Source organism: Scylla paramamosain, chromosome 8 (assembly GCF_035594125.1).
Source record: "Scylla paramamosain isolate STU-SP2022 chromosome 8, ASM3559412v1, whole genome shotgun sequence".
Lineage (NCBI taxonomy): Eukaryota > Metazoa > Arthropoda > Malacostraca > Decapoda > Portunidae > Scylla > Scylla paramamosain.
This window is the reverse complement of record NC_087158.1, coordinates 4,185,001-4,201,032: the sequence shown is the minus strand read 5'-3', so window position 1 is coordinate 4,201,032 and position 16,032 is coordinate 4,185,001. Positions and strand designations below refer to the sequence as shown.

Sequence of the window (16,032 nt, the reverse complement as noted above, 5' to 3'; positions counted from 1 at the left end):
GATCCGTTACTAATATCATTAATTACCCAACCCATTTCCTTTATTTTCATTTTTTTATATACTTAAGACTCAATACTTTACTTACTATTGCATGTCATTACATGTATATAGACAGTATTGTACTCATCTGCAATAAATTAGCAAGTATAACACCAATATAAGTATGGTTGGGTGGCCATTTTTGTTGTGATGTCATCAGAGCACAGAGCACATCACCTCCTCAGTTTGGGTAACCCAAGTCACCCAAACGGACGACCCACGCCACACAGAGAGCATTCAGTTGAGAATTGGGTGTCCTGGGTAACCCAAGTCACCCAACTGAACACATCACAGTTAATGTGTTGTGTACAGCATGTAATAACAAAATATGCTGTAAATATCTATCTTGGGGCTTATAATGTGCTTATAACGTGCTAACAAATATGCTGTAAATAACAATAAACATACATGTTTTATGTACATAGAAACTGGCCAAAAACGTATATTATCAAATAAACCGACCTTTCTGATAAACCATCAGCCACCTCATCCCATATAGTTCTGTTTATGGAGGTTTTACTGTTCTCAGACAGATATTAGTACAAGCAACAGTCATGAGGAATACCTGCCTGAAAACAATCCTGATGTCAGCAGTGAGAAAAGTGAGTGACAACTTGAACTCTGGTGAAGTCACAACATCACAACATCAGTGTGAAGGAATGGGATAAGTGGGGCACAGGGAAGAAGACTCAGTAAAGAAGGAATTAATCAGTAAAATTTAAAAGAAGATACTAGCATTGAAATTCAATGCAGAAATGTCCTTACTTGATGCCCTGGTCAGTCTTGTAGTGGAACTTGCAGTATACAGGCTTTCCTTCCTTGTTTACCAGCTTGAAGGTGTGAGAGCCATAGCCATTCATGTGCCGGTAGCCATCTGGGGTACCACGGTCAGAGAAGAGGAAGGACACTTGGTGTGTTGTTTCTGGACGCAGGGTGATAAAATCCCAGAACATGTCTGCATCCTGCCATAATTCATATTCATGTCAGTAAAATAACAAGTGATTATTCATCATCAAAGTGCAGGGATCAATTCACATACAGCATTCTTTTGGAAGAAGAAAAAAGTTACTATTAATTGTGGCATGGGAATATATATATATATAAAGCAAGGAGACTGCTTGAATCTTTGAAAAGTAAATTAAATGTTTTATATAAGCTACAAGGAGTCTGCATAAAAACAAGTTATTTGTGAGGAGGAAAAGACTGGATGCTCTAATATTATGATTAGGACAGAATGGAATAAGAAAATTAATGAATACTGTAAAAACCTTGAAAAATACAGGGGATTTTCAGACTAAAACCATAATTTTGGAGAGGGATCTTGTTGATAAAGGTACAAAAGAGAGAAGTGTGCATAGTCAAGAGTACCTGCAGCAAAATTAGACTTATTTATAATATATGAACAGTGGTCATAGAAGCCTGCCAATATCATATAAAATCTGCAAAAACAACATATAATAATAGTAGCAACAACAACAACAATAATAATAATAATAATAATAATAATAATAATAATAATAATAATAATAATAATAATAATAATAATGATGATGATGATGATAATTATAATAATAACAATTGGTCTACAAAAGAATACAGCACAAATAACAATCACCTTCAGATGAGTAGCTGGGTTCCTCTTTTGGGTGTGAATGAAGGAAGGGAAGAGAACAGGATCCCTGATGAAGAAGATGGGAGTGTTGTTGCCTACCAGATCCCAATTACCTTCCTCTGTATAGAATTTCACAGCAAAACCTCGAGGATCCCTGCAGGAATGAATGAGGAGGGATGAGTCAGTGCTGTGATAAGGCTGAATGGTTGTATGGGAATAATCTGCACTTGAGGGGATTAAAATGTAGCATTTATGATAAGGAAGATGAAAATCTCAAGCAACTAACAAGGTGAAAAATTACCAACCATGACTGCCCAATAACAATAAGTCAGTGGCTGAAAGGTTAAGGGAGAGTATTCTGCACTTGGAGGGGATTGAAAGTTAACACAAAGAATGGAGAAAGATAATTTAAGGCTATTATCAAATTGACTGATAAAAATTATTGGTCATGACAATTAATGTAGTAAAAGTGAAGGTTAATAAGAAAACTCTGCATCTGAGACTGAAAGACAAAACTGAAGATGAAGATAATTGGTTATTTGAAGCTAATGTTAGATCTTCCAACATAATTAGCAACCAAGGAGCCATAACAGTACTACACTAATACTTTCTGAGCTTCATGACTCACCTGGCAGTGTCTGCAGAGCCACTCTCCCCACCTACAGTGGAGAATCGAACAGCCAAAGGGGTGCGCTTGCCAATCTCACTGAAAATCTTGGCTTTAGTGTACTGTGAGATGTCATGAGTGACTTCAAAGTAGCCAAATGCCCCTGTGAAGAAATTTAATACTTATAAAAACTACATAACAAGATTAGTGAGGAAAAAACATGAAGTCAGTAGGCCTACTTGTACATGTTCCTGTTTGTTATATACCCATCATCACTATCCATGAATTTCTCTGATATTCTCCTCAAACTTCCTATTCATACTGCACAAACACCTAGACTGATGAGTATTTAATTCATGCACCATCCTTTTTTAATCCAACCTGATCAAGCTTGAGGCCATTACTTCCTACCAAGATCAGTGAACACTAATTGTAAGGAACTTGCCTTCATCTTCTTTTGTTATATTTCTTGTGGCACATCAATATTCCCTCTTAATTTATGTTCCTTAAAAATTCAATAAATTCTAATAATTGATATCACACATCCCATAATTTTTGTTATTTGGTGTGTGTGTGTGTGTGTGTGTGTGTGTGTGTGTGTGTGTGTGTGTGTGTGTGTGTGTGTGTGTGTGTGTGTGTGTGTGTGTGTGTGTTTAACTTGATGTGACAAAGGAAAGGAGCTGTGCTGATACTGTCCCATCTCCTAATCTATTAACATCCAACTTGTCCTTGAAGTCGTGAATACTTCTTGCATGGACCAATTTCTCATCTAGATTATTCCAGGTTTGTATTGTTCTGTGGAGGAAGCTGTACTACTTAATGTCTCTCTTATAAGTTGTTCTCTTCAGTGTTTTTTTTTTTTTTTGTCCCCTCATATCGACATTATCCACACATACTGGTCCTCCTTATCTAGTTGATCCATTCCCTTCATCACTATGAATGCTGTAATCTCCACTCTCCCTTCTCGTCTTTAAGGTTGGAAGCTGCAGTCTAGGAAGTCTCTCTTCATATGAAAGCTATCTCAAATTAAGTACCATTTTGGTTGCTGCTCTCTGTACTACTCATTCCAATTTTCTTAATACATTTTTCTCATGAGGTAACTGCTCTATTGCTGCATATTTGAGTCTTGGATGTAGCATTGTAATAATTATCTTTCTCATCACTTTTTTGTTCCTTAATCCCCAAAGCTGCAGATGTCACATGATGGCAAATTGGTGCCACATCAGCTGTGGGTGTCACATACAGATGTCCCAGTCTTGGTGGTGTAGCTTGAACTGACTATGGGGAATTCTGGGAGACACTGTCCCAGCAGCCACTGTTATACCTACATGTACAGTTTTTACATTTTCCAGCAACTGATTTGTCAATCAAAGAGAGCCAACCTCTGACTTTGATTCCTTATAAATGGCAACTTAATGAAAGTGCTATCAGATGAGAGCTAAACTTTACTGCATCCACCCTTGTAATTAATGTTAGTGGAGAGGACAGTGATGATGGATATTATGAACTACTAGTGCCTCACAGTATATCAGGATACATTGACCCTGATATAGAGCAACCTTCCTCTAATGGCACTGCTTAACATATTCATGTTGTCTGTAGTGTCAATAACATTTCTGATGCTGAAAACACAGATTTCCATATTTCAATCTTACCAAATTGAGTTAGAAAAAAGATGCTTTACAGCAAGGTTTATCATTGCAGTGTGTCAGTAAATGAAAACATGTACCTTATCAGATAGAAGGAGGGAAGAGAGGAAAGGAGTGGAGGAGAAGAATGGAAGGGAGATTAGGAACTTGAGCAAGGGAAACAATAGCAGACAGATTAGGATGAAGAATAGCTAGAAAAGTATCCACACCTCTCTACACTGAGCCACCCAGACAGAACACTCTCATGCTGAAAAATTACACCTCTTCCTCACTTTGCCATATACACCTCTCAACCTTTAGATTTCAGGTTTTCAGTATTTTGAAGATGGTTTTATGGGTTTATTTCTATTAAATTTAACATAGTACAGACATGGAGGGCTGCACAGTTGATGACCGAAAACAAGCTATTTTTGGCAAAATGTCAAAACTCTCCCTTGTGGGAAGAGAGACAAACAAAAAAAAAAACTCCACCTTAGGGATTAACAGCTTAAGAGTTTCCTCCTGCTATTTTATTTATATGCTTTTCTGATAACATGTTAAAAATATAACTCTATAATTTTGCTGATAATTTCAGTTCCAATCTTGCAATCATACAAACATCTGCTGTTTTTTGCCAAACTCCAATTGTTGCACTTTCAAAGGTTAAGTTCCATTTGCCATCCATGACTCCATTCTCATTTCTTATAAAGATCTTGTAGTGTTTCACAATCTGCAATTCTCACTTAACTTAATAGTTTCACAAGCCATCGCAAACAAGCTCAAATAGTTTGGTTATTCCTCCCTTCATATCCTTCATATATAATGGAAGCATAACTAGTGCCAGAATACACCTGACAAAATCTGCTAAATACAATACCTCATTCTGATTTTAGATCTTTAATATAAGTTCTCATTTCTCTGTTCTTTAAAATTAGACAGTACATATGAAAAATGCAGAAAAGACATCAGAATCAGTAAACAAAGAGAAGAGTAAGGCATGGGTACATTCATCATATCTCTTCTTATATGGACAAAGATGCATAGAGAACCTTGAATATTTGGAGAGTTTGAGAAAAAACAGAGACGTGACAAACATATGTTATGCCAATGATACCATTCTCTTTGTAGATTCAGAGAAATAGCAAAAAGCTGTGGATGAAATAAAAGAAGTCATTGAAAAGAGAGGTCTGAACATAAATACAAAGAAAATGGGAGTTTTGGGCATAAAAAGTGAAGAGACAGAGAGACTATCATGTGAAAGATGCAGTGAGACTGTAGGCAATGGGATGGAAAGAGCAACAAGTTTGTAAACATGTTGCAATTTGTCATGGGAAAATGAGGATCAAAGGAAAATGTATATTCTATATAATGATACAGTCTTGTCAATCACATTGAAATGAAAGAGTGATACTAATGACCTACCCTTGCCCTTGAAACAAACACACATACATGGCTGAATATAAGAGAGGACACAAGAAAAGTTGCAAAATGTTTGAATGATGATGAGAAAAAAAAAAAATCACAGCTTCCTTCAAAGAATTATACTAAACAGGAGTGGGCTGCAAGGAGAGCTGACAAGGGTGAGGAATATAAATTAATCAAAGATAAAACTAATCATATATAAATAGAGAAAGGACTCCATGCATATAGCTCTGGCCCTGTATACTATATAAGTAAAAACTGAGTAAATACAAGTGTACACATACACACACATAAACAAAAAGCTGAAGAGTACCACCTGTAGGAAAGCAAATATAAAATACAGCTTTCTCTATTGAAGCACAGAAGTTTAAAATAATCTGTATGAGAAAACAGTCCATGCAAGGAATATTAATGACTTCAAGGGATACTAGTAGATATGAAGACAGGACAGCATGAGCATAGCTCTTTTCCTGATGTCACAGCTAAATAAATACAACTCAGTTAATGCACACACCTGCTCCCTTGGCATGGACCACCCTCTCAGGGATGCGCTCCCGGTCAAAGTGGGCCATCTCATCTAACAGCTGGATGTCCTGTAGCAGAATGGGTCCTCGTGGGCCCACCGTGAGGGAGTTGAGCTTATCCGACAGTGGACAGCCAAAGCCGGTGGTGAGCACATCTTCTTTCTGCAATGCAAGACCCATTATTAAAGAAGGTAATTAAGCATGCATTCTTGAAATTTACTATCACCAGAATATAAACAGACATGTACCCTGAGATGAGGATGTGACCAATAAAAAAAAAAGTCACTATATACTTGTTATGCAGACAAATATTGTAAAACAGTTTACAAATAATTTCCTTTAACTGAAATTGAACAACTGACTCTTAGAAAAATAAAAATGGATCAATTGTAAACATACTACACCAAAGTTATTTCATAAATTCAATAAATGATGATAATGTGAAATTAATTATTGATAAGTGAAAGGGCCAGACTCACAGACAACAAAGCTTATCAAGCACAAAACCCAGTCTTAAATGTAATTCCTAGTTGGGCACTGACTTTCTAACTCCCTGCATGTGCCAGATGTCAGCTAATCTGATACAGTCACTAGCTAACATAACCCTAAAAGGAAAAATTAACTATTGTAATAATAATAATAATAATAATAATAATAATAATAATAATAATAATAATAATAACTGATCACATGGGCAATCAAAAATGTCTAAGACATGAAAAATACACAAGATTGGTTTCAAAGTCATGCAGTGATGAGCCAGAGGCTTGTAAAGAACCTTAAAACTGAACATATCTAAATTGTCTTAACTCTCAGTTTCCCCACACCTTAACTGAGCTGTGACAGTAGGCACAGTACAGTATTAAAGTTTAGATATCTACACATTATGAATCACATTCAGAACTACAAATACATACATATTTAAGAGAAAACATAAGCAAGTTATCTTTAAAATTTTTCATATAACCAGGAAATCAGTGAAAGGGATGAACAAACTTTTGTTATTTGATTTGTTATGACTTTCATATTATTCAACCTTAATGTGCAGAAAGCCATTTATTCTGCAGGCCTGACATTGTTAAAGAGACACACAACATGGTGTGTGATTCTTTAGTAAGACACACTGGATGGTGGGAGGGGAAGGTAAGATTTGCTGTGGTGTCCCACAGAGGTTACTTGCCATCCCAGTCCAACTTTTGACACCACTATCACTACCAACAGCAACCTTACTGCATTCAGCTGCCACAAACATAGTTTATGATGCCATCTTGAAACAAGAAATCATAATGCCTCACCACTGTAAAATTAATCTTTGCTAGTTGTATCTCATCATTAATATCTAAGAGTTATTTGTCTCCTGGAATGGTATTTCAAAATGAATGGATGCACTATGTGCTTTCTAGGGTGGCACTTCAACACAGGTCAATGAATCAAACAAATGGTAATGAGACACGGAGACACAAACCCCAACAATGATCTTGAGAGCAGACATTTAAGGTGCTGGGCATTGTTCTCCCAGTTAGAGCTTATTCCCAGCAAGGGATTATATCATTGCTAGTTTATTCTCTTTTAGATCAATTTCTCACTGTTTGTATGAAGTGCCCAAGTAGGCCATTTACACAGGTGACATAAAGTAAAGATTCCTATTAATATGTATGATATAATACATCTGCATATGTCTAGGTAGGGATCATCCAGAGGGAAAACAGTTCAAGAAAGGGAGTCTCTGTTAATACAGTGGTAGAAAGATAATGAAATACCACAGAGTAAAATCTAAATGGAGGGAAGAACCCATGTAATGACCAGAGGTATATAGATTTAAAATAATCATCTTGGCACCTGACAACCATTATAGTCTCAGCATCTAAGGTGCTGTACTTGGTTCTCTCAGATGTTCAGTCTTTGGCAAAGAACTCTGAAAAATCATTCTGATTTTGGTGATTTCTTGTGGCCTGAATGGTAACACGTTAGAAAAAATACACAACCATGTTGGTCCTGACATAGATTCTAACCCTAGCAAGGACACCTCATAGCAAATCTATTCCACCTTCAGATCAATTTCTTCGTTTTCATGTTGCACCAAAGCTGGACATCACAATGGTGGCAAGCAATGAAGACCCCAGTAGTGACTTATGAGGCATACAACAGTACATAGTGTTGGGAAGGGACCATAGCCCATGGTTTCCTATATACATAGAGCAAATAAAGAATGGCTTAGGAAATTCATCCAGTCAGATAATTTCTTTCGAGAGATTCTATGAAGGTCCACCATCCAAGGCATGACATCACATTTGGACTTCCTGTGTTTATGAGTCAAGATAGCATTCCATCAAATGTTTTATTGAGAAATATTTTGTGCCATAATATAGTCATATAATCACATAACCTTATGGTTAAATAATAAATGTAAATGTGGTTTTACTCCACAACTTCCCTTTCATCCACATTAGTTGAGGTGAGGAATGAGTTAACCCCAAAATACTTCCAGGAGGAGGCAGTTCCAAGAGGCAGTAGACACCTGCCAAAATGATAATTACTACCAGTGAAGTCTTAAAGCACTGAATCAGGGGGTGCTGTGAATTTATCATTAAACACAGCTAAATGTTTCCCTTTGTGTCTCACAACACAAAGGGGCAGTCACTGCCTGTCCTCTAAAGACAACTCTGTTCCTTCATACAAAACTATATTACACACACACACCCTTCACTCAAAATTCAAAATCAATATGGCAACTCCTACACCAGCCTTGGAGTCCCCATCTAAGGAGAGGACCATAAATATTCCAAGGTCAGACTGCTCTTCTGGTATAAACCCTAAGTGTCTTGACACCCCCTCAACTTTTCTTCATTAACTTCTGCAACATTTGCAGTCTTAGATCTAATTTTCAATCTGTAGAACATCACCTCTTGTCTATTAAACCTCATCTTCTATTGCTCAATGAAACACAGGTGTCTGAGGCAACTGACAGTAGCCCCTTTTCTGTTTCCTCCTACTTTCTCTATCCTCATTTTCAATCCAAAGCTGGATGTTGCATTTGTGTGCACAACGACTTACCTACTCTCATGCCCACGCTCTTGAATCTTCTGAGTTTTCTACCATCTGGCTACGACTACAGAGTCACTCTCATACTAAATTTATCTATACCTCTCACCTAACTCCTCTGACTATAAGAAATTCTTAGATTACTTCCAAAGAGAAGCACATTCTGACTCTTCCCTTTTGTAGAGATCTCCATTCTTGGAGAGTTTAACGTTCACCACCAGCTTTAGTTTTCCTCTCCCTTCACTGACCATCCTGGTGAACTAGCCTTCTACTTTGCTATCCTCCACAACCTAGAGCAACTGGTGCAACTCACTATTCATACTCCTAACTGTCTTGGAGATACAACAACATTCTTGACTTTTTCTTAGCCTCTAATCCTTCTGCTTATGCTGTTACCCTATCTTCTCCATTGAGCTCTTCTGATCTCAACCTCATATCTATGCCTTGTCCTATCACTCCAATCTCTCCTCAGGATCCCCCAAAGTGGAGGCACCTCTGGCATTTTATCCCTGCTAATTGGGGACCTGAGCAGGTATTATTCTGATTTTCTTTGGAATGACTACTGTTTCTGTGACAGAGACCCTTCTCTGTGTGCTGAACACATAACAGAAGTGATAGTATCTGGCATGGAGGCATACATTCCTCACTCCTTCCAAACCTTGGTTTAACACAGCCTGTTCTCATGCTACACGTGATAGAGAGGTGGCCCACAAAGGGTACTTAAGCCTTCCATCACTAGAATCTCATGCACTTTATATTTCTGCCAGGAACCATGCCAAGTATGTTCTCCAACTAGCCAAAAACTCCATTAATAGAAAGTGTCAAAATCTTTCAAGATCCAACCCCACTCATGAATTCTGGCACCTAGGCAAAAACATCTAAAATAACTTTGCTTCTTTATCTTTCCCTCTTTTATTTCAACCCAATGGCACCACTGTCATCTCATCTATTTCTAAAGCAGAACTCTTTGCTAAAACTTTTGCTAAAAATACTACATTAGATGATTCAGGGCTTGTTCCTCCCTCTCCTCCAGCCTCTGACTACTTCATGCTAGCCTTTAAAATCCTTCACAATGATGTTTTCCATGCCCTTGCTGGCCTAAACCCTCGGAAGACTTATGGACCTGATGGGGTCCCTCCTATTGTCCTTCAAAACTGTCCCTATGCTTGCACTGTTTCAATTCTGTCTATCAACTCCCTTTCCTTCTTGCTGGGAGTTTGCCTACATTCAGCCTGTTCCTAAAAAGGGTGACTGTTCTAATCCCTCAAACTACCATTCTATTGCTTTAATTTCATGCCTATCTAAGGTTATTTAATCTATCCTCAACAGGAAGATTCTTAAACATCTATCACTTCACAACCTTCTATCTGATCGCCAGTATGGGTTCCATCAAGACTGCTTTACTGGTGATCTGGCTTTCCTTACTGAGTTTTGGTCATCCTCTTTTAGAGATTTTGGTGAAACCGCTGCTGCCTTAGACATCAAAAGCTTTTGATAGAGTCTGGCACAAAGCTTTGATTTCCAAACTATCTTCCTACAGCATCTATCCTTCTCTCTGTAACCTCATCCCAAGTTTCTTTACTGAACATTATATTACTTCTGTGGTAGACAGTCACTGTTCTTCTCTTAAATCTATTAACAGTGGTGTTCCTCAGGGTTCTGCCCTGTCACCATCAATGATCTAAACCAAACTTCTTTATTATTATGATACCACCCTGCACTTCTCCACATCTTTTTTGTAGATGTCCAACCATTCAGGAAGTAAACAGTTCATGCAGGGAAGCCACAGAATGCCTGACTTCTGATCTCTCTAAAATTTCTGATTGGGGAGAACAAAGTTGGAAGCCACAGAATGCCTGACTTCTGATCTCTCTAAAATTTCTGATTGGGGAGAACAAAGTTAACACTGTTCAGTGCCTCAAAAACTAAATTCCTCCATCTATCAATCTGACACAACCTTCCAGACAACTATACCCATTTCTTCAATGACACTCAACTGTCGCCCCCTTCTACACTGAACATCCTCACTCTGTCCTTTATTTATAATCTAAACTGGAAACTTCACATCTCATCTCTAACTAAAACAGCTTCTATGAAGTTAGGCATTCCGAGTCGTCTCTGCCAGCTTTTCTCATCCCCCCCAGGTGCTAACTCTGTACAGGGGCCTTATCCATCCATGTATGGAATATCCTCAAATGTCACCGTTCCTGCAGAAGTACCCAGTCTATAACTCCAAGCCCAAAAGATAGATATGAATATGAAACATTCACTCCTGACTTGTCAAAATAATCTTTAATACTGTTAGTGAAAAGTCTTATATATACAAACAAAACTGAAGGCTGTAATATAGCTAAAAAACGACATCGTATATGTACGTACTAAACACTTCCCTAAGAGGTACATATTATATACGTACTAAACACTGCACAGGTTAACTTAACATTGTGTAATTATAGAAATATAAGACTGAAAATTATAAACCGACAGTGCTGAACACTTATCGCAGCGGCCATCTGGCAATAATTGGTACTATATAGTGATTTTATACCAAAATTCTGAACACATCCGCATCCATGAGGATGTCATAATTTGATATGCGCAATTGCAAAATATGTACATTATGATATCCGCATCCGCGGATCTATGAGTCCAATTCGTCTCTAAAGTAGGGTAACAAATAAATAGAAGCCCAAGTAACGTGCGTATTATCAGATTGCAATGCAGAGCTATTTCAATCTTACCGTGGCAGATGCAACACACGTGCCGGAACTGAGCGTGTCATTTACTTTTCTTCAAAACAAAAAGCTCCAAAATTGTTTTACAAAACATGCTAGCCTTCATCACAATACACGCTGATTGATTAACTGATGTATTAACTGCACATGATGTATGAAAAACAATGCACTTGAAGTGTGTCCTGAAAAAAAAAAAAAAAAAAAAAAAAAACAAAGGAAAGTTGTATAGATAATGCCTGTCATGCGTGGTGCTGTTAGAGAGGACAACAATTAGGTTTAGGTAATACAGACACGCTTATTTTGAAGTATGTATTACGTAAAATGATGTTTAGGCGTCTTCTCTTATGTTATTCATATAATATTCCGATCCACCCCCTTCTGCGCATCTACCTCAGAGCTTCGTGAGCTTTTGTTAACAGCCTGTTCAATGCTGTGTGTGTGTGTGTGTGTGTGTGTGTGTGTGTTGAAGGCTAGGTAAGGACGTATTGTAATTCACTTTGGTAGGAATATTATCATCATATAAATATATTATGTTCAGAGAACCAGTACATGCTGCCAATACCTCCATGAAGTACCCTTAAGGTTTTTATTGGCCATCAAATAGAATCATAATGCCAGTGTTCTATTAAAATTCGCTGGAATTATTAATATAGCCATAACATGAAAATTAATTGCATTCAGGGGTTGAATATATCGCTACCCTGTAAGTGAAGCTGTTTGGAGACTAATTGAGGCATACTTTTACACACACACACACACACACACACACACACACACACACACACACACACATGTAGAGAACTTAAAGTGGTATTATTGTGGTTAAGTCACGTTTTGTATATGTATACCGTACATCTCACGTAACTGCTTAACATTATCGCACATACACAGCAAACAAATTGTAATGCATGGATGTATAGAATCCCGTGCTAAGATTTCATCTAAACTTTCCCTATTATTACTCAGCAAAAAAAAAAAAAAAAAAAAAAAAAAAAAAAAAAAAAACTCACCACCAGATTTTTTTTTTCTTTTTTTTTTTTAGAACAGATTGGTCCGATATCTGGCGATGTCAACTTTATTTCTAAAAGATTCCATCGCAGTGGACGTATCCACCTCCTCCCTTCCACATCTTAATTGGCGTCAGGTAAGCTGAGAAAAGTGTGTTCTCGAGGGCTGATGGGCGACGTCATTAGTTCACCATTACTGTGTGAGTGTGTGTTAAGTATCCTGGCGGAGTGGAATGGGTATATCAGATAAACGTAAATATCCAGGGCTTACATTACATGCTAGTGAAGATGATGCGAGGACATTCGTGATCAACATCTCTTTAAAAAATAAATAAATAAATAAAAAATAAAAAAAATAAAATAATAAAATAATAATAATAATAATAATAATAATAATAATAATAATAATAATAATAATAATAATGATAACAACAATAATAATAATAATAATAATAATAATAATAATAATAATAATAATAATAATAATAATAATAAATAAAAAATAAAAATAAAATAAAATAGAAATGTAATTGGTAGTCTAGAATCTGTCTTAAATTAGGTTCGTAACAATATTGGCCATCACCGAGCCATCTCCTTCCCCCTTGCTGCAGCGTCACGTGCCCAGTCATCATGTGTCTGCTGCGCACCACTTTGTGATGGCGCATCTACTGAGTTGGGGGAGGGAGGGGAAGAAAAGAAGTTAATTACTCTTGGAAAATTCAGTGAATAAATTTCAATACTATACTAAAGAGTACAAAATTATAGTATTGAAAAAAAAAAAAAAAAATCACATCTTTTACAGTTCTATGAGGCTGCTAAGATTAGTTGAACTACGGGCACGTATGCATATAAAGGAAGGCTGTCGTTCATTTTACATGATGAACATGATGTATTCAGTGAATATTCACGATGGTGATTCTTCCCGAACCAGTCAATCGCTTGCTTGTACGCACCATTTATTGAGACACCACAGAAAAAAAGCACAATCATCCTTGACCTTGTCCGGTAGGCGTGTGTCCAGTTATCATCTAAGCTTTCATTTCAGTTGGGATTAGAGACTGGAAATAATCAGCCGTGCATTTAGTTCCGCACGTCTGCATCCTTCCTCACCAATTTTACATTCGTCTTCCCCCTCCCCCCTCCCCCTCCATGGTCACAGGATGCTTTAACACCAATTTCGGGATTGCATGTGATTGGCGGTCACTTTGAGACCGATTTACCCATACGGGTGGCATGGATTTTTAATTATTATTATTTTTTGCTTTCAACTTGCTCTGGTTCTAAGTCTCTCCTAAGCTGGTTATTAATGGATCGTATGTCATTTCTTCACGATATCATTCCTCAGTTGTTATATCTACAGGCCTGGATATTATATACGTTTTCCGAGATAAAGGCACTTCATTCAGAGGGAGGAAGGGGCAGCTGCACTTCTGGATGAAATTTCCAGTAAACGTAGGGAAAACGGAAATGAGACCGACAATTGCCATGATTTTAATCGCTTCATAAAGTGCCACTTCATGCCTTTGTTATATGTAATTCATGCAACTCGTGTGTAAATATATGTCTATTAGAAGATATGTATTTGATAAATTGCAAAGCAGTACAGTATGATCACCTTTATTTTGCAGCCTAACAAGAAAATTCTGCGGACGCCCCTGTAAACAGTGAATACGAACGAAAGTGTCCGATGACTTCTTACAAGCAAGCCGCGGAAGAAAGGTAGGTAGTTTATTAACAAACTAAGTTATTAGTGCGGACACATTTCTCCAGACCTGTTGAAGTTTATGAAATGTGCGAGCGTACACACCCTCTGACGGAAGCAATCATCAGGAATACTGAGAGAGAGAGAGAGAGAGAGAGAGAGAGAGAGAGAGAGAGAGAGAGAGAGAGAGAGAGAGTCCCAATATAAGACAGGAGTGCGTTAGCGTTATTGACATGGGGAGGTGGCAGGTGAAGGAAGACATGACAGATTGTCATAGCGTTGGGAATTTTAGATAAAAGACATTCAAACGTAAATAATGGTGCACTTTTTTTGAGTCATGGAGGCTGTCTCAATGCTGGTAGGGTTTGTGGTGACGGCATGGCTGCCTTGTTCTCTCTGATACTGCATTCCTGAACTGTTGTTTGGCCGGAGCAACACCATCTCTTCCCAACGTATCTACACTACTTTTCCTTTTGTCTTTGGACTAAGCGTAGTAAAGACTGATCGAAACATGACGAGTTATGTGCCGGCAGATCTCTAAACTCCTTAGTAATTCATGCACCTATTACTTTTGTATATGAGAGCGAGGCACGAGTCCTGAAGAATTATACAAGTCCAGCTTATGTAAGTTGGACTAACCATCAACTGCACTAATGTCTTTTGTTCAAAGGAATACTTTAACTCCCACAATTTGGAGTAGCCTACAGGTGCTGCGGTAAGGCGTAAAATGAAAGGTTTTAACTTGCACTGTACGGTAAGAGGTGCAAAAATAAACAGACCACAGGGGAAAGACAAAATCACTCAGAAAACTTTCAAGTCTTTACTCTCGTTTATTATCCTTATAGTAGTAGTAGTAGTAGTAGTAGTAGTAGTAGTACTGTAATGTTCTTCTTATTCTAGTAGTAGTAGTACTGTAATGTTCTTTTTCTTCTTCTTCTTCTTATCATTATTATTATTATTATTATTATTATTATTATTATTATTATTATTATCATCATCATTACTCGCAATTCTTACAGCAATGTGTCAGTGTCAGATCAATATTAATGCAGTATAAGCTCCGTGGGGTTATGCGTTGTATAACTTTTCTTGCAGTGAAGAATGCAAGGCGACAGACTTTGGGGATGGACATCAAGGCTGTCTAGTTTGAACGTGATAAACATGATAATGAGGCAGGAAACATATGTTGGAGCAGTAAGTAAACGGCACATAGCAACGGCATTTTATTTGTTTATCTTTTATTAGTTTTCAAAGGCAGGGACTCACATAATAACATAATGAGTAAAGGACTAAAATTTCCAGCAGTGTAAGCATGCTGTGACATTTCCTAATATTCCTCGACGAGGCGGCCGAGGGGTGGTGAGAGGGAGAGGGGGTGAGATGGGGGGTGAGAGAGAGAATCTGCGCAGAGACAGCCGTAACTGCTGCTGGTGTTGTTACTACCAAGTCAAAGTAATGCAAATATCATACGGAAGCCCTTCATTCTTTACTAGAAGCAGATTACCACGAGACTACAAACGATAACTAAAGGAAACACAAGCAGTTGTAGTAGTATATTATTGATTTGTTCCTGCTGCTGCTGCTCGATCAAAACCTGTCCTGGCCCCACCTACCCTTCGCCAGCACCAGTGACAGCTAGTGGCACCTGTCTTTCGGATGACCGACACAACTGGCATCAACACGTACATAAACTAACCTTTGCCCCCGATTCATA

General features: G+C 37.7%; 1 protein-coding gene across 1 annotated transcript in view; it reads right to left on the bottom strand.

The window, feature by feature from the left end:
- The window catches only part of LOC135102725 (catalase-like), a 31,207-nt gene that overhangs the window by 14,702 nt on the left and 473 nt on the right, over positions 1-16,032 (bottom strand). The window contains exons 3-6 of the mRNA XM_064008223.1: positions 5,823-5,994; positions 2,280-2,421; positions 1,655-1,805; positions 805-1,001 (exon numbers count right to left, since the gene is read on the bottom strand). Of these exons, the coding sequence (XP_063864293.1) occupies positions 805-1,001; positions 1,655-1,805; positions 2,280-2,421; positions 5,823-5,994 (662 nt within the window). The remainder of the gene's footprint in view (positions 1-804; positions 1,002-1,654; positions 1,806-2,279; positions 2,422-5,822; positions 5,995-16,032) is intronic.